The sequence below is a fragment of the Gadus chalcogrammus genome, chromosome 7, assembly GCF_026213295.1.
Source record: "Gadus chalcogrammus isolate NIFS_2021 chromosome 7, NIFS_Gcha_1.0, whole genome shotgun sequence".
Lineage (NCBI taxonomy): Eukaryota > Metazoa > Chordata > Actinopteri > Gadiformes > Gadidae > Gadus > Gadus chalcogrammus.
Window position 1 is genome coordinate 6,352,512 of NC_079418.1, and position 23,454 is coordinate 6,375,965.

The following is a 23,454-nucleotide window of genomic DNA, read 5'->3' on the forward strand; positions in this document are numbered from 1 at the left end:
AGTTTAGGGTACTTATCTGAGCCAACGACATAATCACTGTCACTAGATATAAAGAAAAAGTTGACTTTCACTCGATGCTATTCACTGACAGTAAAAAAAAAGAAGTTGTTATTGTATGCACTGCTGTTCATAAACGACTAGCTCCAGCGCTCCTTGCTGCGTTTCTAAATGGTAGCAATAACTCACCAGGACACTTCACCAACTCTCCAGTCATTCTCCTCTGACCATGCATTTATTTGTCTTTGACGGCCATCGGCTCTCGGTATTTCCTCATTTGCCCTCTCACGTCTAACCGGTTCGAAATTATATGGCTGTGGTGGGCCATCATAAATGTTGACTGTGGGTCTTGCTACCTCTTCCTCATCCCCGTTAGACGCCATGGTGCTAGTTCTAGTATGCGTCTACCTCATGTGACGTCATCGCCGAATTGCGTAGAAAATAACCGTTACTAACCAAAAACGACAAAAACTGGACTTTAACACCATTTTGGAGACATTTCTAACTTTATATACATATTTTGAGTGCTCTATGTACCCATTAATCGAAACTTCCGGTTAACCTGCACCATGGGCTTTGAATGAGCAAAGTATAAACCACCTGGATTGATATTTGATCACAAAACGGGCTTTTGATATATTTTTGGATGAACATTCTGCAAGACTTTTACCTTAAAAACGTCAGGACTTTTACTTTGAAAAAACAGGAACAAGAAGTTAAACCGGAAGTGAAACGCGTCAGCACGCCGGTGGCTTTGTTATGACCGGCTATTACTGTGGATCTAGTCGTGTTTTGTCGCTTATGACATTATATCTTATCGTTTAAATCACCAAGATACACCAGGCTCCCCCGCTGCGACTTTAGATCTCGCGACATCTGCAAAACTGCGTGAAGAAGGAGGTGACGTCGCGATACTTTATCACTGGTAAGGAACCGATCTAAAGTTACAGCTGCTGACCTCGACCTTTATTGATAATAATAATAATAATAATTAGATAATCATAATTGTCTGGCTCAGGTTGACTATTTTCCTTTTAATACCATTCCGGATACTAATAAAACAAATAGAAATATGCAAATAAACTAAATAGAGACCTCTCTATCTATCTAGTTCTGTGTGCGCAACTCCATTGAGAAAGCGTTAATTTACCGACAGGTCACAATTATTAATAGAGGTCTAATCGATTATGGCACTGGGACAAATCAACTATTTAAAACGAGATAATCTGCATGTTTTTCAGCCACGAATTAAAACGTCAATGTGGCTTAGCTGATACGACCCGTTGTGAATTACATTTAAATTAACTTTAATTGCTTTTCGGCGCAGTTCTGCGAAGCGACCCCCCCTCCTTTCCCGGAGTGAATGGCCGCGCTGAACGTTTCCTTCGCCGCCTGCGGGTTCATGGGGATATACCAACTGGGGGCCGTGGGGGCCCTCCTGAGACACGGGGACCGCCTGGTGGCGTCGCTCCGGGCGTGCGCCGGGGCGTCCGCGGGCGCCCTGGTGGCCGCGGTGCTCATCACGGCCCCCGACAAGGTGGAGGTAAAGGAACACATGGAGGACGAAGAGCGTTAGATAAGGTTGTGTGTGTGTGTGTGTGTGTGCGCGCGCGCGTGCGTGTGCGTGTGCGTGTGTGTGTGTGTGTGTGTGTGTGTAGTAGTCCCTCCCTGTGTGTGCGTATGTGTCTGTGTGTGTCTGTCTGTGTGTGCCTACCCTGTCTGTGTGTGTGTGTGTGTGTGTGTGTGTGCGTGCACGTCTGTGCACAATGCGTAACATAATTAAGTTGCACATTAAATATTTATGTTTATTACAATTGGATGAATGGAAGTATCTTTAGTAAGCCTACTATTTGATGTACCTCAGATTACATTTTACCGTTGCAGATAGTGCTGTAAAATTGCAGATACAGTTTACAGTTACAGATCCATGTTACAGTTACAAATCCGTTTAGAGTTACAGATCCGTATTACAGATCAGTTTTACAGTTAAAGATCCATGTAACAGTTTCATATCCGTTTTAGACTAACAGATCCGTTTTACTGTTACAGATTCATGTTACAGTAACAGATTCATTTTACAGTTACAGATCCGCCAGTTACAGATCTGTTTTATAGTTACAGAGCCGTATTAAAGTTACAGATCCATGTTACAGTAACACGTCCATGTTACAGTAATAGATCAATGTTAAAGTTACAAATCAATGTTAAAGTTACAGATCCATGTTACAGTAACAGGTCCATGTTACAGTAATAGATCAATGTTAAAGTTACAGATCCATGTTACAGTTACAGATCCCATTCATGGTTACAGATGAGGTTTTACAGTTACATATCAGTTTTATAGTTTAAGAACCGTTTTACAGCCCTCCCTCTCTCACAGCACTGCAAAGACTTCACCTACAAGTTTGCGGCCGAAGTGCGAAGCCAGAAGCTGGGAGCCCTGACGCCGGGCTACGACTTCATGCTAGCTCTACGGTACAAACTGAATGTTACAAACGAAAAGATGGCAGAGAGAGAGAGAGAGAGAGAGAGAGAGAGAGAGAGAGAGAGAGAGAGAGAGAGCTCATTGGCTGATGAGGATCTGTCCCTCTTTCCTCCCCTCCGTCCAGGAGCGGGATGGAGGATGTCCTGCCGGGCGACGCCCACAAGGTGGCGGCTGACAGACTCTGGGTGTCCGTCACACACGCCAAGAGCGGGAAGAACAGCCTGGTGGGAGAGTTCAGCTCCAGGGACGAGCTGATTATGGTGTGGTTTCTCTCTCTCTGTCTCTCTCTCTCTCTGTCTGTCTCTCTTTCTCTCTTTGTCTCTCTCTCTTTGTCCATCTGTTGCTCCCCTCTCTCTCTCCCCCCTCTCTCTTTGTTTTTCTGTCTCCCCCAATCTCTCACCCCCCTCTCTCCCTTCCCCTCTCCCCCTCTCTGTCTCACCCTCTCCCTCTTTTGCTCGTCATTAAATGCTAACCTATCTGTGTGAATGCTGATATCTCTCTCTCCCTCTCTCTCGTCATTAAATGATAACCTATCTGTCTGAACACTGATTGATATATATATATATATAGTATTACTAATATGATTTCAGAAACTCTCAACTTTGACGAAGACAAACTAAGAATAACCTTTGATGTTAAGGTCTCTCTCTCTCTCTCCCTCTCTCTCTCTCCCTCCCATTTATTGACTGAACTGATGAATCTCTTACCCAGGCGCTGCTGGCCAGCAGCTTCGTGCCAGTCTACGCCGGACTCCGCACCCTGGAGTTCCGCGGACAGGTAATAGGAACGCCGTGGGAATGACTGGGAATGCAAGCATGAAGATGACACATGCATGATAGGACTCAAAGAATGACCCTTTCTAAGACTCTCCCTCTCTCTCTCCTCTATCCCTCTCTGTCTCGCACGCTCTCTCTCTCCCCTCTACCCGACTCCCTCCCCCCCCCACTCTCCCTCCCTCCCCCAGAAGTATTATGACGGGGGCTTCAGCGACGGCCTCCCCCTCCTTCCCTCCGGCCGCACCCTCACCGTCTCCCCCTTCGCCGGGCAGGGCGTCAACGTGTGCCCCGCCCACACGGGACGGTCCCAACGCCACTTCCGGCATGCCAACATGAACATCCTGGTGAGAGAGAGAGAGAGAGAGAGAGAACCTCAACAAACTTTGCCATGACGACGGTGACGACCATACCACGACTAACACCAAAACGAAACACGACGACCGACATTCTGACGCACGTTGACTCTCGGAAAAGCGGATCACGATCGCCTCTGACCACTTCCTCCTCTTCTGTCCCCCCCCCCTCAGCTCTCATTGGACAACATTGTGAGGCTGAACCAGGCCCTGTTCCCGCCCCCCCTCGCTCGGATGCGGTCGCTATGCCAACAGGGTGAGGAGGACACCCTCCGCTTCCTGAAGAAGGAGGGATGGCTGTACTAACAAGCTAGCGTTAATGAGCTCAAAACTCCCTCATTACTAGAGACTCAAACCGTTTGGGGGCATGGACAACCAGGGGGGCGCTGCTCAAGTGCCGATTGACCGATTTTTGGTCTTGATCCGGATCAAAGAGTGTGACGGACAGCTCAACGGACCAATGGCTGGCCGGGGGCAGCAAACCTCAAACAGAATTGAGCGAACAGCACCTTAAAAAACTGAATGTAATTGATTATAATAAATGGAATATAATATTAATTCTTACCTTGTTTCAGACTCCTTTGTATCTGTGTGGGAAGGGAGTGCTTCTACCCCTGAGGCCATGTTTCTACAGTAACCCAGGAGGGACAAACGGCTCTACAGAGATTTTAAATGTATTTTAAAACAGAAGTGAACCCCCTTGCCAAGTGTTTTCCTTTTTCGACACCATAGGTAGAGTTTTAGGAAAGAGGGGGAAGGGTACCGATGAGAAACCGTGTGTATGAATGGGTGAATGAATGTGTGTATGAATGGGTGAATGAACTGCTCTCGTTTACACTATTGCCACAAAAACGTCATATCCATCGTTTTATTTCAGTTATCGTTAAAACCACGTCATTTAGCCCACGCTCCAGTCTGTGGCCTTCTGAACTCTGTGGCGTTCCTCCCGGCAGAACAGACCGCCCCCGGAGCCCCCCCGGGCCGGGCAGGACGGCTGCACACAACAAGATGGACGACGAGGTTAGTGGTCTGACTTTACTAACCAGGGGCTAATCAAAGCGCTTTACAATACTGCCAGACATTCACCTATTCACACGCACATTCAGACACACATGCCCCTTCCATTCACCCATTCATATACACATTCATCCATTCGTTAACACATTCATACACACATTCACCAGTTCATACACATATTCACACATTCATTCATATACACATTCACCTATTCATACACATATTCATTGACCCATTCATACACAGGGTTTTTTCTAAACAAGGGAACAGGGGCGCTGCGCCCCGATACTCCCGGCGTGCGCCATCCTACCGAAATGCCGACTGAACCTGTCAGACTTGGATCTGTACTTACATGCTGCTGCACAACATACACTATTTCTCAAAACGATCTTTTCTCCGCGAAAATATCCCAACACCACCACCTGACAATGTGTCTGATCCTCAAATAACTTATAATTACTCCAAAAATATTCCGATCCGAATTGGAGTTTCCCAGACCGAGTCGACATGCTAACGTTAAAGTTATTAGCAGCTAGCTAGCTAGCTACTATGTATTTGAATGGGTTTTTGGTCTAGGCGCTAAGATGCTAAGCAAGTATACAAGACCATTCCAGTTCTCTCTGCACAAAGCGGTTTCAATGAACGACAGAAATAAACAAATGCTGAGTGTTGATCAAGAGTTTTGCGAGAGCAAAACGAACAGTCGAACAGTCGAACAGGGTTCCCTGTTCCCTGTTACCAGGGAACCCGTAGCAGGGAACTAAATGGCAGCTGCACGGCCGAATTAGCCCAATAAAAGTGTAGTAACCCAGAGAACCAGCTACAACATAGTTTTCATCCAAACGAGCCATCTTTAGCGAACGGTGAATTGCATTGGCTTCTGCGAGCAGTCGGCTTTCAGCCGCGAGCTTAGGGACCGTCTGCAAAGTGCAAAACTGAATTGCATTGGCTTCTACGAGCAATCGGCTTTCAGCCGCGAGCTTAGGGACCGTCTGCAAAGTGCAAAACTGAAAACGACAACAATAGTAACATTTCTATAGCGTCGCCATTATTGACTCTAGAGCCCCAAAACTTGTTCCATAGAGGCATGGCACAGGAGGTCTACCATGACTAACGCTACCCTGAACCACCTCCTCAGGATCAGTATTGAGGGGCCTGCAATTGATCAATTTGATTTTGACAAGGCAGTGAGCCGTTGGGGCAGTCTCAGGAACAGACGGCTGCTGTTGTGATTTGTCCTACTTAATAAAAGTTTAGCCAATATTTTTGAAATTTGTCGTGTTTATTTACAGGGTAACGTTGTACAAGTCTACCAAAAGTTGATAGTATTTTAGTTTTTCAGGATGACCACAAGAGCTAGAATTTCTCTCTAAGATAGCCTCAGAATGTACCATTTAATCATTATTTTTTCAAAGGCTTCGCGCCGTGGAAGGGGGAGACCCCCCTTCCACACCATCCCCCGCCTCGGCCGCGTTGCTCCCTCGGCTTTGCGCAGGGGTCTGCTCCCTGCTACTTTTTTTTTATAGAAAAACCCCTGATACACATATTCATTTACCCATTTATTCACACATGCAATCATTCACACACACATGCGACCATTCCTACACACATTCACACACATATTAATACACATATTCACACAACCAGTCATACAAGCAATCACCTATTCACACACCTATTAATTCACCCATTCATCAAACCATTCATTCACCTTCTCATACACACATTCACCTATTCACACCCATTCATACACACCTTAACCCATTCATTCACCCGCAGATTCCTTCACACATTCAACCATTCATTCACACAACCAGTCATACACGCAATCACATATTCACTAACCTATCAATTCACCCATTCATCCAACCATTCATTCACCTTCTCATACACACATTCACCTATTCAGACCCATTCATACACACCTTAATCCATTCATTCACCCACTCATATCCCCATTCACCCTTTCACCCACCTGCAGCCAGGGTTTCCAGAGGACGTGGCCCAGGGCCATCTGGTCGTCCGCCGGCTCCAGAGAGGCCAGGTGGCGCTCCACCGCCGCCGCCATCGCCGCCATGATGACGGCGAACCGCGGCTCCGTGGTGGGGGTGAGGGGCGTGGCCTCGGAGGGGTCGCGGGAGAGGTCGTAGAGCAGCGGGGGGTCGTGGTGGGTGACGTAGGGAGCGTGGCAGAGGCACACCAGGGTGTCGGTGCATGACTCGCCACCGGGGGGGGTGAAGACGGGTGTGAAGTAGAAGGCCTTCCAGGCCGCGTCCGCTGTGAGGGGGGGGGGAACGACAATCATTCACCCATTCATACACACATCATTCACACATTCATACACACATCATTCACACATTCATAAACACATCATTCACACATTCATACACACATCATTCACACATTCATAAACACATCATTCACACATTCATACACATATTCATTCACACATTCATAAACACATTCATATACATTCATACACATTTATTCACACATTCATACACGCATTCATAAACATATTCATTCACACATTCTTACACATTCATTCACCAATTCATACACATATCATTCACACATTCATTCGCACATTCATACACACATTCACCCATTCATACACCCATTCACCCACTCATACACCCATTCACCCATTCATACACACATTCATACAAATTAATTGTCACACGTGGAAATTACGAGTTTCAAGATCTGTACCATTGAAGACGTCTCTAGTTCCCCATGGGCCTTGAACGCAGCGCGGCCTTAAAGGCGCAGACTCACAGTTTGGCGGGTGCCAGCGGACGGCGTTGAGGTGGGCGTTGCAGTAGTGAAAGAGGAACTCGTGGCTAGACCGCGTCGCCCGACCCAGCAACAGCGGCATGAGGTCGTGGCCGTCCAGCTGCCTGCCGGTAGAACATGATGGAGGAGGTTAACAGACTGAATTAATGGGTGAATGTGTGTATGAATGTGTGCGTTCATACCGCAGATTTCTAGCCAGTGGTCCACTCAAACACACCCATATATACACGTCCACCCAATCATACACACATATTCATACACAGTGGCGGCTGGTGAATTTTATTATAGGGGGGGCAGAAAGTTTGTAAACCAAACCCCTGTAGGGGGGTCTGGGGCCCTCCTCCCCCCGAAGATTTGTTTGTGTTTTTCATATAAAAACAAAGCATTAAAGACAAAATAGAACATTTGCCCCTAAAGACAAAATAGAACATTTCCTTACAAAGACGAATGGAGCCAGGGAACTAAGTTTTGACTTAATTTATTTGCCTTGTAGAATTCAGCAAGATTAAAAGTGCAAATACATCAATAATAATTGGGAATTACCGGTATACACAAGTTAACATTCTCTCTCTCTGTCTCTATCTGTATTAGGGCCCGAACGATATTGAAATTTGAGTGCCGATGCCGATTATTTTCAGAGAAAAATTACGATTACGATTTAATCGGCCGATTAAAAAAAAAAAAAAAAAAAAAGCATATAAAACGTAGTTTTTGATACCTTAAATATACTTTAAACACTTTTGACGAATATGTGAATTGAATGCAGAACCTTTGAGTGTTTTAGAATACATTTACAGTCAAAAATGAGTGTAATTTAAAATGTAAAATAAATAACTAACTCCCAATGTGCTGCGCTCGTGAGCAGTGACTAACACGTGCGTGCTGAGCAGTATGGTCTCACCGTTAGAGTCTACAGTATAACAAATTAACATGGCCTGGGACCTAAAGAAAAACAGGCACAACATGCTCAAACAACGCGTCTTGTGTACATTGGTGAGGTGAGCGCGCAGCTGCCTGAGCGAGCGTGCTTTCATGTTGTACGGTAAAATTCAATCTCCTCTTTTTTACTCCAGCTAAAGTTGTTAGTTAGCTAGGCGAGTAGGAGCGCAATCTGCAGGATACTAAGCGCAATAACATTTCAAAAAAAAAAAGAAAAAAAAAAAAAGAAAAATCGGTTGTAATCAGCGTCTTTTTGGCAGATGTCGATTATTTTCAAAAAGGCTATAATCGGCCGATTAAATCGGCAGGCCGATGAATCGGTCGGGCCCTAATCTGTATGTGTGTTTGTGAGAGAGTGAGAGTGAGAGAATGTGATTCTAAAAGGGGTGAGTGTGTTACGGACAATCTATTGTGTTGGTAACTTCACTCATAAATCTATCTACAGTTAAGTATGCATTTAGACAAATACGATAAAATATCAATATAATATGTGCAACCTTTTATGTGTGGTTGTTCAAGACACACTGAAGGCATGATGCCACCATAGGTTTGCAGAGAACTATACAATATTGTTACTAGGGATGGGCCGATAGTCGATTCTATCGACTATCGACGATAGATGGATTCCATCGTCGATCGTCTCAAGTAGCCGATAAAAAGGCGATAAGTATATTTTAATAATATTTTTTTATTTTTTTTATTTTATTTTTTAAAGCGCTTTTTTTCAACTTAAAAAGCCCCGCAAATTGTAATTGAAATTAACTGGCACCGGTGGAAAACATACTATGTAGCGCTGACCTGCCGTATTCACTCACTGCTGCGAGAGGAGAGGGGAGGGGCTCGAAACCTACCGGTCTGCTCGCACGGCGAAATGACATCACACCCCGCTGCACCATTTCCGGGTCACAGCTGTGGTACATGAGCTGTGTTCGAAATCGTTCCCTATTCACTCACTCACTATTCCCTATAGTGTTCATGATATAGTGCACTACATAGGGAATGTACAAACGAGAATTCGGACACTACGCTGAACATTTCTAAACGTAATTTGCGTCAGTAAATGCGCCGGGTGTGACGCAGACAGATGCGCCCAGATTGTGTAAACAAACCGGGCACTCTAGAGGAAAGCTGGAGGTTGTATTGATGTTGAATGTTACATTTCCTTGAACAAGGTTTTTCTTATTAATTTTGAATGTTTCATTTTCTTGTTAAATCCCAAATAAATTGTTGATATTTCTAAACGAAAGCCGGAGACTCCATCATTAAATGTAGTCGTTTTCGCCGCTTGCGTACCGCGGGAAGTAGGGGTGCTGGGGGTGCTGCAGCATTCCGGTTATGTGTTTATACTTGTGACAGGGCGAACAGGCGGCCGACGCGCAGCGGAGGTGTCTTGCTTCACCCTGAAGGGGCTTATTTTAGATAATGACCGGCGACGTTCTATACTACATCATCCCGCTTATTACAAGGCTACTTGCCAAGACGAAAAAATAACTTCACATGGTGTGTCTTTTTACAATTTATTCGTTAGCAGCATTCATAGTGTTGATCAGCAGAGAAATAGTCCTTCCCTGTCTTATCACAGAAAACGATCATTTCTAAAAACTCCGGCCAAAGTGGAGATTTCTGAAAACGCCGGTTATGTGTTGTCGTGTCAACGGGGAGAAACGGGATTTTAGGTTCTGAAGCGTCACATGCACCAGGAAATGCTTAACGTCATGTGAGCGCCCGCTGTACCGTATTGGTCCGAATATAAACACAAACCCCATTGTAAGACGACCTATATTTGGAAAAAAGATTTGAAGACCAGATCTTGTTTTTATAAATAAATAAATTGTATTCATTGAAATAATATACAAAAACAAAAAGGCTTGGAATAAAACACTGGATTGCCACTAAATAGTAGTGCAAATAGGCCGTACTGATGTGTACACCAAAGACTATTCCTGACACTCCTCTGCCCCGCTGTGTTCGCTCTGGCTGTGGTCGCTCCGCACTGTTTCGGCCCTTGGCAAAGCGAGTCATCCTCGCTGCTGTCCAAGGCATTTTGAGACGCACTGTTGAGCATTAAATATATCCATTTATTTAATGCTCATATGACCTAGTGCTGAAAAAAAGTTATATGAAAAAGTGTGAGGGGAGCGGTGGTGCGCTAAACTTGTTCTGCGAGAAGCTGGATGTGAACCATGGTGTGAACACAACGATCGATTTTCGACTGTGCGCGCATGCACTGGTGTAATTGAGCTGCGCTGCTATATTTCTTTTTTATCAATGTAGCAAGTTGCGAGTCTAGTGCAGGCTGAGTTTTTTTTTTTTTCAGCACCCCCTGCTGAGAATACGTTCCCGCGGCTATCCTTGCGGTTATTGAGCTTCTTCTTCTCCTCCGGAAAAACACGACTGCATTGCATTGTGGTATATGGGAGTAACACGTAGGGAACATCATATGTACACTCACATTTTGGGTATTTTAAGTGCACTATATAGGGCATGAAATTAACCAGTGAGAATTCGAACAACACTACAAAATAGCGAGCACCCTATATAGTGCACTATATCCGTGATAGGGAACGATTTCGAACACAGCTACGAGCTGTGTGTCATCAGCGTGTGTCATCATGACAGCGCCGCTGGCGCCGACGCATCGAAACTTAAATCAGCGGAGGCTCACGGCTCACGCTGGTCCAAGGGGAAGACCTCGTATTTGTTTTTAAGAAAAAAATTGAAAAATAAAAACGCGTTTTTTTCAAAGTGATAAATTATTATAAATAATTAATATTATAAAATTATTATAAAGATGACCCCCCCATAGTATCAACTATCGGCGATCGCTAGGGGGCGCTATCGGACGATGGAAGCTTGTAGACGATTGCCCAACCCTAATTGTTACGTATTTTAAAGGCACCCAGTGCAACTTTATGTAAACATTCAATGAAAAATAAACATTCAATTTCTAGTCTTTTTTACACGTAGTAAGTTTAAATAACTCCATACCATTACATATCGACATTCAAGGAGCAAAGATGAGACCTCGCTGTGTGGTGAGAACTGATAGAAAATCGTAAACAACAACAATCGTCGGTGGGGAGAAGCCATTTTTCCATTGACTGGAAGCCTGCTTTATTTATTGTAGGTTACAAAAAATAAAGAAAATGGCGGCATTGTTGTTGTTATCGATTTTCTATCAGTTCTCACCACACAACGACGTCTCATCTTTGCTGCTTGAATGTCGGTATGTATTGGTATGGAGTTATTGAAACTTACTACGTGTAAAAAATACTAGAAATTGAATGTTTATTTTTAAGCCTCGAAAGTTGCACTGGGTGCCTTTAAGAACCTGAGCTGCCCCCACATAGCCCCTAGGAAGCAGGACCAAACATATAAGCCGTAAATACTATACATAGCCACAAGGGGAGCAGGACCTTACTGAAGGATGCAATAACGGCTCCATCCACAGAATGCTGCACCACAGACAAGTGAGGAAGCCGAGGGTAACGTCACACCGGCTCCGCCCACTTCACACAGGCCATGTGGATCCGACCATAATAGTCAACAGTAAACTAAAACTCGTCAGAATCTTCTAGCTGCTACCAGACAAAGGGTTAATGTTTTTGATCAGCTGGGAGACGCTCAGCACGTGTTCAACACGCTTCCACCTCCTTTTCCTCCGTAGTTACCATACAACAAATAAAGTGTGTTAAAAGCTATCCTGGATTGGAACCCTTTCTTGGAAGAACTCTGCAATATACACACCGAAGGCATGATGCCACCATAGGTTTGCAGAGAACTATATACAATATACACACTGAAGGCATGATGCCACCATAGGTTCGCAGAGAACTATATACAATATGCACACTGAAGGCATGATGCCACCATAGGTTTGCAGAGAACTATATACAATATACACACTGAAGGCATGATGCCACCATAGGTTTGCAGAGAACTATATACAATATATTTCATTTCCAATTTTTCTGAATTGGGTCGTCGACTAAAAGGAACTTCTTTGAGAGACGAAACGGAATTGCGCACGTTTGCTGCCATGTTGAAATCAGTAAGTGACTTGATCGAAGATATGCCTTCGTGGTCTTTGCTCAGTTACGTATGACGCAAGCACGTTAGGGCGAGTCCCAAATCCCCATTGAAAATGCATTGAAGGCTAACATTAGAGTCAACGGAGAAGGCTTGGGCGATTTTCCACGTCGATGAATTCGCCCATAGAGGCGGGACCATTTGAAACGCGACTTGAATCTGACGATTCTGATTGGACAATGACAGATAATAGAATAATAATAGTCTAGAACACTGAAAACTACTTTTGCCGTGTAGAATAATAAAAAAAAAATAATCCTCTTTCTCCCAGTTTGTAGTGCGTCGCCCAAATCGCCCCTATACACCATCCACCCCTGTTCATACACCCATTCACACACATACACCCATACAAACACACAATCACACATTCACCCATGCATACACATTCACACATTCATACACACATTTACCCATTCATAAACATTCACCCATTCATAAACACATTCACCCATTCATACACACATTCACCCATGCATACACAGATTAACACATCCTTACTCACATTCAACCAATCATCCACCTAGCGGGGTCTGACCTGTCATGTGGCAGGGGCGCCCCCATCAGCGTGGTCAGGGTGGGGAGCAGGTCCATGTGGGAGGTGGGCTGGTCCACCACCCGCCCCCGGGGGAGCAGCCCAGGCAGGCTGAGGATCCCCGGGACCCGGATCCCCCCCTCCCAGTTAGTGGATTTACCCGCTAGGGGGGAGAAGGGTGGTGCTTAGGTTAATGAGGGAGGGAGGGGTGGAAGGAGGGAGGGAGGGAGGGAGGGGGTGAGAGGTGAGTAAGGGAGAGAGTGAATGAGTGACTGAGTAAGTGAGTAACACCGGGATTCCACCGGACGCGTTACGGCAACGTTACGGCTGCGGCACGTCTTGGCCGCGACTTTGCCCTGCTTGCATTTCCACCGGGCGCGTTACGGCAGCGCAACGCTGCCTTGCGAGCCAGCCGTATTCACGCGAGATCACGAGATCCCGCGATAATCCTAAACCTAATGTACTCACCTTCCACTCCCAAAACTACTGCAATTAAATGCCAGGCTTTGTCCTTTCTGACATTGTTCTTATAAAAAGGATGATTTGAGACCCTTTGATTGATTGACTGCTGACCTGGTGCCACCGGTCATGACGTAATAATGTTTTATTTTGAAAATTGAGCGGAATGCTCTATGGCTTTTACTTTTTAACTTCCTGCCCTGATCGATCTGCTCTGTTGAAATTGACGCGGTTCAGCAGCGGCTCGCGGCAAAAATAGGAATGCTACGGAACGATAGCGCTGCGGCGCGGCACGCCGCTCCTGGGACGCTGCTGAGACGTTCCGCAGCCGCGCCCGGTGGAAATGGTCTCATTGATTAGAGTGGAACCTATCTGCTGCGGTGACCGCGGCCAAGACGTGCCGCTGCCGTAACGTTGCCGTAACGCGTCCGGTGGAATCAGGCCGTAAGGGAGTGAGTGACCGAGTAAGTGATTGAGGGAGGGAGTAAGGGAGGGAAGAGTGAGTGAGTGAGTGAGTGAGTGAGTGAGTGAGTGAGTGAGTGAGTGAGTGAGTGAGTGAGTGAGTGAGTGAGAAAATAATCTCAAAATAATCTCAACAAACACCTCGGACGGACATAGAAACTACTGCTTCATGATACAGAGGAAAAACATGACCTGGTTACCAACTTTAATCAATAGAAGTTGACTGGCTTCATTCCCCTGCACACCTAGCACGCATGGACACCTAGCACACACATAGCACGCACCTAGCACGGACGCACCTAGCACAAACCTTGCACACACCTAGCACGCACCTAGCACACACCTAGCACACACCTAGCATACACGCAACTAGCACACAACTAGCACGCACCTAGCACACATGCACGTAGCACACACCTTGCACGCACCTAGCACACACATACCATACACCTAGCACTCACCTAGCTCGCACCTAACACACAGCTAGCACACACCTAGCACTCGTGCACCTAACACACACGTAGCTCACACCTAGCACACACCTAGCACGCATGCACCTAGCACCTCATTCGCCTTTAAACTTCATTCTCCATTTTCCCGCCCTTCTTCCTCAGTTAGCTCTAAAAGCTAGCGTGGAGCGGGGGCGTCCTCCTACCCTTGTAGACGCCGTTGGAGCCATGGTGGACCTCGCCCTGGTCCGAGACCTCCTCCAGGTGGGCGCCCTGGTCCGAAGTCAGGTACACCAGCGTGTTGCCCCTCAGGTTCAGCCTCTCCAGTGTGTCCACGACGAACCCTGGGGCCGGGGGTATGGTCAGAGCTCACCTCAGAACACACACCTAGCACGCACCTAGCACACCCGCACCTATCACGCACCTAGCACTCCCGCACCTGGCACGCACCCTCACATAGAACCCACACCTAGCACGCACACCTAGCAGGCACCTCGCAAACAATTCATTTGGCGGACATTAATTAACCCTAACCCAATTAACCGGTAGGCACACTCACCCACAGCCCAGTCCACCTCTCGGACGGCGTCGCCATAGATACCGTGGGGGCCGGACTCCCTTAAAGTGGGCGTGGCAAAGAGGGCCGTGTGCACCTGGAGGAAGGATAGGAAGAGGAGGAAGGGCTTCCCCGAGTTACTGGTGAGAGGGTGAGAGGGTGAGGGGATGAGGCAGGGAGGGAGGGATGGGGGGGGTGAGGGAGGGAGGGAGGGAGGGAATCACTCCACCAGCACCACCGCCACCACCACCTCCATCACCACCAATACCACCTCCACCACCAATATTACCAACCCCACCACCACCACTACCATCTCCACCAACACCACCACCACCACCACGTCCTCCACCAATCACCACCGCCACTACCAACGCCACCACCACAACTACACCAACCGCGACTACCACCACTACCACCACCGCTACCACCACCACCACCACCTCCTCTACCACAACCACTACCACCACCACCACCACCGCCACTAGCACCTCCACCGCCACCGCCACTACCCTCCATCACCACCACCACTACAACCACCACCTCCACCGCCACCACCACCACCTCCACCTCCACCACTACCATCTCCACCACCACCCACTAACACCACAATCATGACCACCGCCGACATCGCCATCGTTAAACCCAGACCGCCGCCCTACCGCTCCATGAAGTCCACCGCCTCCCAGGTCATGCGTGCGGTCAGGTCCTCGCTGACGTAGGGCTTCTCGACCACCTGCTGGTCCCGCATCAGGACGCAGTTCAGCGCGCCGATGAGGTGGTCGAACACGAGGTACAGGCCGGCCGTGGCGGCCCCGATCAGCAGCAGTCCCAGCCCCACCCGCCAGCCTCCGAACGGGGCGGGCAGGCAGGCGAAGCAAAGGACGGCTGTCCAGAACGAGGCGGCGACCACGTATCGGACGTACGGCCACACCTGGGCGAAGACAGAGCCATGGCCCGCGATGCAGTCCCGCAGGTGCGTCATGGGCGTGCCGTAGAAGAGGTCGAAGCCGTGATTTGCGGGGTGGTGGCAGTGGTCCCCGGCATGCTCGCAGTTCAGACCCAGGTGCCACTTTCCTGGAGGCGGCGGGAAAAGGACGTTCAACGTTTATCGGACGTTTATTGGACGTTTGTCAGATGTTTGTCCGAGCAATGACAAGTTCCACAACAGATTTCACTAGAGAGGACCAACGTCCGACAAAATTTCGGACGTTTGTGTGAGTGAATGACTAAGGAAGGGATTTACATTGATTGGGAGAACGAGTAGTTGAGTGGGACCGAGTGAGTGAAAGAGTGGGTGTCCGAGTAAGTAAGTGAGTATGGGAGAAATTAACCATTACTTTTTATATTAACTATGAGTATTATCAGGCCTATATATCATATAGATACATTAATAGTGGAAAGCAGCAAAATCACCTCTGATTTAGCTGCTTTCCACTATCGTGCGTCTTTCACGTAACCTGTGCTCTCTCTCTACAGGCTGACCCGAGGCTGCCGTGTGACGCCGCAGACGCAGCCGTGTGACGCCGCAGACGCAACTTCCGGGTAGCCGGCTTGGTTTGTTTGGTTTGGTTAGCAGGACGCTTAGCGTCGACCTGCTATCTCGGTTTGTATCTATTTTTCGGTATTTATATCTGCGACCTGTTCTGCATACTCTGTATTGTATTCGCTGTTTCCTCGCTGGAGCTCCGTCTGCATCAACCACGGTAAGCATGGATTCCGGTTGTCCTTGCTCTGCCTTTCTCATGGATAAGATAGCTCTGTTAGAGAGACGTATCTGTCAGTTAGAGGATGAAAGGGTAGCTAGCATAAAGAAAACAGATACTCTGTTTTCTTTATGCTAAAACAGGTAGAAACGCTAGTCATAGGTGACTCTGTTACACGTAAAGTTAGACTACACTCGCCAGCGAAAGTTATTTGCCTACCTGGGGCCAGGGCTCCCGACATTGAAGCTAATCTTAGGGTGCTGACATGTTGCAGACCTCATTTGGAGTTAGATTAGATGAACCAAACACCGACACTAGTTTCGACAACATTGTAGTTCATGTCGGCACCGATGCTAGGACAAGACAAACTGAGGTCACAAAAAGCAACATAGCTAGGCTTTGTGACTTCGCCAGAAAGATGTGTCGGCATCGATTAATTCTCTCTGGCCCTCTACCCGATAAGGGTAATGATGAGCGTTATAGTAGATTATTGTCTCTAAATCGCTGGCTGGCACGACATAGTTCAGAGCAGGGCTTTGGTTTCATAGATAACTGGCCCTCCCTGTGGGGTCGTCCTGGTGTGCTCATGAGAGACGGCCTACACCCTACTGGGTTAGGCGCCTCAATTATGTCAAAAAACATAGATAGATGTCTTAGTCAGGCGTGACTCATCCACTCACAGCACGCTGGGCTGCAGAAGTTTAGCAAACCTGCTAGCAACATGATAGTTTACGTTGCAGAGTCTAGAACAGCAGATGGGTTAGCTGAACCAGTATCTATTGCACCAATTGTTTCAGAGCTGAGTGTTAACTGGACTCCCTCTGAAATTAACACTGTATCTATATGTACGTGGTGCGGCCTCGCGCTGTCTCGAGGTGTAAAACCCGCAGGCGAGGGCCGCGACCAGTATGTCCAACTCTGGCGATCCCACTGATCGCCTCAGAGCTGAGAGTTAACCAGACTCCCTCTGAAAATAACGCTGTACCTATATGTACGGTGGTGCGGCCTCGCGCTGTCTCGAGGTGTAAAACCCACAGGCGAGGGCCGCGACCAGTATGTCCAACTCTGGTGATCCCACTGATCGCCTCAGAGCTGAGTGTTAACCAGACTCCCTCTGAAAATAACGCTGTACCTATATGTTCGGTGGTGCGGCCTCGCGCTGTCTCGAGGTGTAAAACCCGCAGGCGAGGGCCGCAACCAGTATGTCGAAACCGCGGCATCCCCTTGACCGCTTCAGAGCTGAGTGTTAACCGGACTCCCTCTGAAAATAATAAAATGGAAGCACTCAGAATAGGGTTCATGAACATAAGGTCGCTTTCATCTAAAGCGCTCTTGGTCCATGATCTAATTATTGATGAAAACATCGACATACTGGGGCTTTGTGAAACCTGGTTAAAACCAGATGAGTTTCTAGCCCTAAACGAAGCTACTCCACCCCATTACGTTAGCACCCAAGTATCTAGAGAAGTTAAGAAAGGTGGTGGAGTAGCCCTGATATCTAATTCTAAGCTTAATTTAAAGCCAAAGAATAGATATATTTTCAGATCCTTTGAGGTGCTAGCGCTCTGCACCTCAGCTCCCCGAGAAGCGAAACGAGTTCCAGACTCTTTCGTTTTAGCTGTAATATACCGTCCCCCAGGACCGTATTCAGTTTTTGTTGATGAGTTTTTTGACTTTGCAGCTGATCTGGCTACATACTCAGACAATATTTTGCTTATTGGGGATTTCAACATTCATGTGAATAACCCATCTGATGCCCTCGCAAGGGCTTTTCTGTCCATTACAGATACGCTTGGCTTCAAACAGCTCGTCCAGCACCCAACCCACATCGGTGGAAACATGCTGGATCTCGTTCTGACACGCGGTGTAGACATTTCACAGCTAGTGGTCTCTTCCTACACCTCAGCTTTATCAGACCACTTTTTGCTCACTTTCCAGGTGGTGGTATCCTGCCCCTGCGACGATCAGCAAGATACTTTCAGCTGTCGCCGCATCACACCTGCAACCATTACAGCTATGGCAGATAAGTTATCTGGTTCACTTGTACCTCTTTGTAACTATAGTGGTTCTGTGGAGTGCCTTACTGATGACCTCAACATTGCCTTGTCTGTTGCCATTGATTCAGTTGCTCCGAACGTAACTAAAAAACAAACATTGAAAAAACCAGCCCCCTGGTTTAATGCAGAAACGCGCACTCTGAAGCGAAGCTGCAGGATCCTTGAATGCAAATGGCGCTCGACTAAACTTGAGGTCTTTCATCATGCATGGCATAACAGTCTGCTCACCTATAAGGGTGCGCTGACTATTGCCAGGAACGCCTACTTTTCCAGTATCATCAACTTGAATAGAAACAATCCCAAGTTTATTTTTGACACGGTGAGGGGTCTCACTCAGAAACAGACTCAGACCGTAGGCTCCTCGATCGTGGCAGGTGAATTCATGGATTTCTTTGAGAATACGATTCAATCAATTAGAGAGGAAATTGATGCTTGCCGCGCGGCTTGTCCTACACATCCTGTGGGGCAGGATGGGGTCCTGCCAAGTAGGATGGGGAACTCTGACGCAACTCTTCTGGAGTTCAAGGCAATTCCTTTGGTGGAACTTGAAAGGGTGATAAAGGCATCAAAGCCAACAACTTGTATGTTGGATCCTCTCCCTTCCAGGGTTCTTAAGGAACTTCTTCCCACGGTGGGGCCTGCAATCCTCTCGCTTATGAATCTCTCGTTTTCAAGGAATTGTTCCCTCCAATTTCAAGGCTGCGGTGATAAAACCGCTACTCAAAAAGCCTGGCCTAGATCCTGAATTAGTCAGGAACTATCGGCCTATATCGAATCTGCCCTTCCTGTCCAAGGTACAGGAAAGGATTGTAGCAAAGCAAATCATTGATTATCTGACAAGGAACAATCTCTTCAAACCTTTCCAGTCGGGGTTCAGGAATTTCCACTCAACTGAAACTGCTATTACAAGAGTTGTAAATGACATACTTCTTGCTTTGGATAAAAATACAAGCTCAATGCTTGTGCTGCTGGACCTGAGCGCTGCATTCAACACGATCGACCACAGCACTCTTCTTCACCGTCTTGAGCACTATGTTGGTTTCGGGGGTACGGCTCTTGGTTGGCTTGAATCGTACCTCACAGATAGAACCCAATTTGTGCTTCATGAAGGTTCAGAATCAAAGCACTGTAAATTACGCTTTGGCGTACCACAAGGGTCGGTCCTTGGTCCATTACTTTTTGCAATCTATATGCTTCCCCTGGGCGACGTTATCCGCAGCTTCGGAATTAGTTTCCATTGCTACGCGGATGACACCCAGCTCTACATTCCTGTAGATTCCGGGGACTCGGCCCAGATTCAAAGGGTTGAGTCCTGTCTGGCTGCTGTGAAGGGCTGGATGTCACAAAACTTCCTACAGCTTAACACTGGGAAGACAGAGCTGATAATTATCGGCTCGAAGCGGGACCGGGAAGAGTTAGAGGATGTCTCTCTGTGGTTGGATGGCCTCGCCATTCCACAGAGTGCGTCCGTCAAAAATCTTGGTGTCCTGTTTGACCCTCAATTATGCTTTGACCAACATATAAGAAGTATAACTAGAATTGCCTTTTTCCATCTGAAAAACATTGCAAGAATCAGACCAATGTTATCTGCAGCGGATGCAGAGACACTGATTCATGCATTTGTTTCATCAAGACTGAACTATTGCAATGCACTGTTCTCGGGATTACCGAACTCTACCACAAAAAGTCTACAGCTTGTACACAATGCGGCAGCTAGACTGCTGACCAGAACGAGAAAGTTTGATCATATCACACCTACTCTCGCCTCTCTGCACTGGCTACTAGAGCTGTCCCAAACGATTATTTTTCAAACGATTATTCTAGCGATTATTTTTTCGATTAGTCGACTGATCTAACGACTAATTTTACGATTAATCGAACGATAATTTTTTCAGTTACCAATTATTTCACATTACTTCATCAATGTAACTTTTCACACAGAATGGATATCAAAACATTTATTGTTAAAATATCAACATTTATTTTTTGTGCAATAACATTGAGCAAACACGGCACTTAAATTGTGCAAACTGCAAAATAGTGCATTTTGATGCCATATGTAGTATCTAACAAATTAACAAAATAAGTCAATCAGGAGGAATATACCAAATATAAAAATACTGTTCTACTCCTTCCTCCCTCTCTCATTGTGCAAACTGAAAAAGAATGCACTGCCACCTCAGAGACCCAACTTCGAAAACGATTTATGTAATTTAAATTGTCAACTTGTAGTGTGTGTTTACTATTTAGAACTTGTTGATAGATCGTGGAATTTCCACAGTCAACAGCTAGACTAGAACTACATAACATGACAAAAGTTCTCTTACTACTTAGAACTGGTTGCTAGATCGTGGAATTTCGACAGTCAACAGCTAGACTAGAACTACATAACATGACAAAAGTTCTCTTTTCCCAAGAGTATAAAATCCGAACCCGACAAAGTCTATTCATAATATTGTAATGACCACGGAAGAGGCAGTGAATGAAGTGATTAAACAGCTTATTAGATACCTAATAAACCGTTGGAACACGCAAGACCGGTCACCATAGCAACGCTGGTAAACAAACCCCCGGAGCTCGGCTTTTGGCCGAGTTTTATACCACCAGCCTCTGTGCTCCAGCTACTGCTTGCCGCCGCCATTGTTATGAATTTAAACGATTGGCGACTAGCGTTCTGGTGCATATTTACCGCCACGACTGGAGTGAGAGTGGGGGGGGGCGACGCAAATTATTCATGTCAAAGAATTTTTGAATTAGATTACGTCGACTATGTCGACTAGTCGTCCCAGCTCTACTGGCTACCAATAACTTTCAGATCAGACTTTAAGGTGCTACTGCTAACCTATAAAGCCTTGCATGGATTATCTCCATCCTACCTGAAGGACCTGATCATTCCTTATAGTCCTTCTCGGTCCCTCCAGTCTTCGGGAGCCGGCCTTCTTTCATTGCCGAAGGTTAAAAAGAAATCGGCTGGACAGAGACCGTTTGCCTATCGAGCCCCCTTCCTATGGAATAGGCTGCCATTAGCGATCAGGGAAGCTGACTCTGTGGAGCTATTCAAAGGAAAGCTTAAAACGCACCTCTACAATCTTGCATTTGGAGTGTGAAAACGACAGATGCGAAGTGAAGACCACTCTGTTTGCTTGTGCTTTTCTTCTTACATCATACATTCCCACTATGTACTTCTCCGTTTTAATTCACTATTCTGTCTGTTCTAGCGTGTTGCGGGTACTGGACTGGATGCCTGAACTCTCCTCATGGATAACCGGCCAGAACCCCATCACCATTTTAATATGATGTGCATGCATTTACCTGTATGTCAATTGTGGCACCCATTGCACTCCTGACCATCCCTGGAAGAAGGGATCCCCTACTATGCGTTTCTTCTCAAGATTTCTTCCTTGCTGATTTCAAGGGAGTTTTTTCTTGCCCATGTGGGGGCATGGGTAAAGGGGGGTGTCACAAATATTTGGCCTGTTAAGCCCTTTGAGACTGTAATGGTGATTAAGGGCTATACAAATAAAATTGAATTGAAAAAATAAAAAATAAATTATAGGAGAGCCTCACACGGCGCCAGAGAGTCTGGGGCCAAGGCGTACTGACGTCCACCTAATGTTTAGATTAACTGCGGATGATGACCACATACTTAAAGGAATGTATGGCTGACCGTCCTTACCATAAAAGGAGTTCTTATGTGCATGCTGAGGCAGGTCATACCATTTGGAAAACAGCTTTGTTTGAGAGAATAAAAAGACCGTGATCGGGTGACCCGATCGGCTTCATTGTTGCTTGTTCGCGGGTAACAATAAAGTCTCTTGTCATACTCGATCCGGACTCCTCGATTCCTCATGCTCTCTTAGTTAGTTGAAGTGATAGAATTCTGTTATTTTCTACCACATGAGTGAGGGAGTAACTCAGTGAGTGAGTGAGTGACCAAGTGAGTGAGTGAGTGAGTGAGTGAGTGAGTGAGTGAGTGAGTGAGTGAGTGAGTGAGCGAGTGTGACCGAGTGAGTGTGACCGAGTGAGTGGGTGAGTGAGTGACCGAGTGAGCGACCGACCAACTGACCAAGTGAGTGGGGGAGTGAGTGACCGACCAACTGACCGGGTGACTGAGTGAGGGACGGATCCGGGGGGGCGGTACCCACCTATCAGAGCTGTGTTGTAGCCCTGACCTTGGGCCAGTTTGGCGAAGGTCACCTCGTTGCTGGGAAGACCTCCGGAGGAGGCGGAGAAGATGTAGGCTCCCACTCTGCCCAGTCCGACCATACCTGCCCCCAGTAACACACAGATGGGCATGACAACTCCCCCTCTGGTCACCAGTCAACAAGTTAGGGGGGGGTGGTGGTGGTGGGTAATGATGGTGGTGGTGTTAGTGGGCCATGGTGGTGTTAGTGGGTCATGGTGGTGGTGTTAGGTGACTGGGGGCTCATGGGACTTTTGTGGCGGGAATTTAGGCTTTTGTTGGCGGCAAGTTTGCAGAGAACGTCAGTTCGTCCTTCTGTGTGAGACAAACTGCTAAGTCCTTATGGAATATAATTCATTATCCCATTCAGATATTATATAATATATATATATATATATATATATATATATATATATATATATATATATATTCACCTGTCATCGTATGACTAAATGTTAACTTGGTGTATTATTGCCGTTCCATGTAAACCGAAGTCCGGAGATTGTAGCTTGATAGCATTATCAATCGCTAGCATGCTCGCTAATAATGGTTAACTGGTAAGTCCTACTGTAATATATTATCCGTTCAGATACCATCATAT

The 23,454-nt window shown here is 46.7% G+C and overlaps 2 protein-coding genes across 5 annotated transcripts in view; one reads left to right on the plus strand and one right to left on the minus strand.

Annotated features, from left to right (window-relative positions):
- The first annotated feature begins 704 nt into the window (after positions 1-704).
- Positions 705-4,299, plus strand: pnpla4 (patatin-like phospholipase domain containing 4). 2 transcript variants are annotated; one of them, XM_056595470.1, is made up of 7 exons: positions 705-922; positions 1,325-1,540; positions 2,378-2,472; positions 2,607-2,742; positions 3,194-3,259; positions 3,447-3,602; positions 3,786-4,297. In XM_056595470.1, exons 2-7 carry the CDS (start codon positions 1,361-1,363, stop codon positions 3,915-3,917), a joined length of 765 nt encoding a protein of 254 aa, XP_056451445.1. In that variant the 5' UTR covers positions 705-922; positions 1,325-1,360; the 3' UTR covers positions 3,918-4,297. The 2 variants fall into 2 exon arrangements, with proteins under 2 accessions (XP_056451445.1, XP_056451446.1); XM_056595471.1 differs by having other exon boundaries at positions 719-922; positions 3,450-3,602; positions 3,786-4,299.
- Positions 3,574-23,454, minus strand: part of sts (steroid sulfatase (microsomal), isozyme S) — a 50,092-nt gene continuing 30,211 nt past the window's right edge. Inside the window, exons 4-12 of one of the 3 annotated variants that reach the window (XM_056595467.1) lie at positions 22,816-22,938; positions 17,746-17,874; positions 15,570-15,984; positions 14,914-15,050; positions 14,561-14,698; positions 12,988-13,147; positions 7,407-7,528; positions 6,604-6,905; positions 3,575-4,605 (exon numbers count right to left, since the gene is read on the minus strand). In XM_056595467.1, the coding sequence (XP_056451442.1) occupies positions 4,510-4,605; positions 6,604-6,905; positions 7,407-7,528; positions 12,988-13,147; positions 14,561-14,698; positions 14,914-15,050; positions 15,570-15,984; positions 17,746-17,874; positions 22,816-22,938 (1,622 nt within the window). In that variant the 3' untranslated portion in view covers positions 3,575-4,509. Of the gene's footprint in view, positions 4,606-6,603; positions 6,906-7,406; positions 7,529-12,987; positions 13,148-14,560; positions 14,699-14,913; positions 15,051-15,569; positions 15,985-17,745; positions 17,875-22,815; positions 22,939-23,454 lie in introns of all 3 variants that reach the window. The other 2 variants (XM_056595468.1, XM_056595469.1) reach the window with 2 other exon arrangements.

What these genes read in the sequence shown, in the direction of transcription:
- pnpla4 (XM_056595470.1), top strand. Translation starts at nt 1,361, where the DNA reads ATGGCCGCGCTGAACGTTTCCTTCGCCGCCTGCGGGTTCATGGGGATA. An exon ending in CCCTGGAGTTCCGCGGACAG is followed by an intron (nt 3,260 to 3,446) that starts GTAATAGGAACG and finishes TCCCTCCCCCAG; the next exon opens with AAGTATTATGACGGGGGCTT. An exon ending in ATGCCAACATGAACATCCTG is followed by an intron (nt 3,603 to 3,785) that starts GTGAGAGAGAGA and finishes CCCCCCCCTCAG; the next exon opens with CTCTCATTGGACAACATTGT.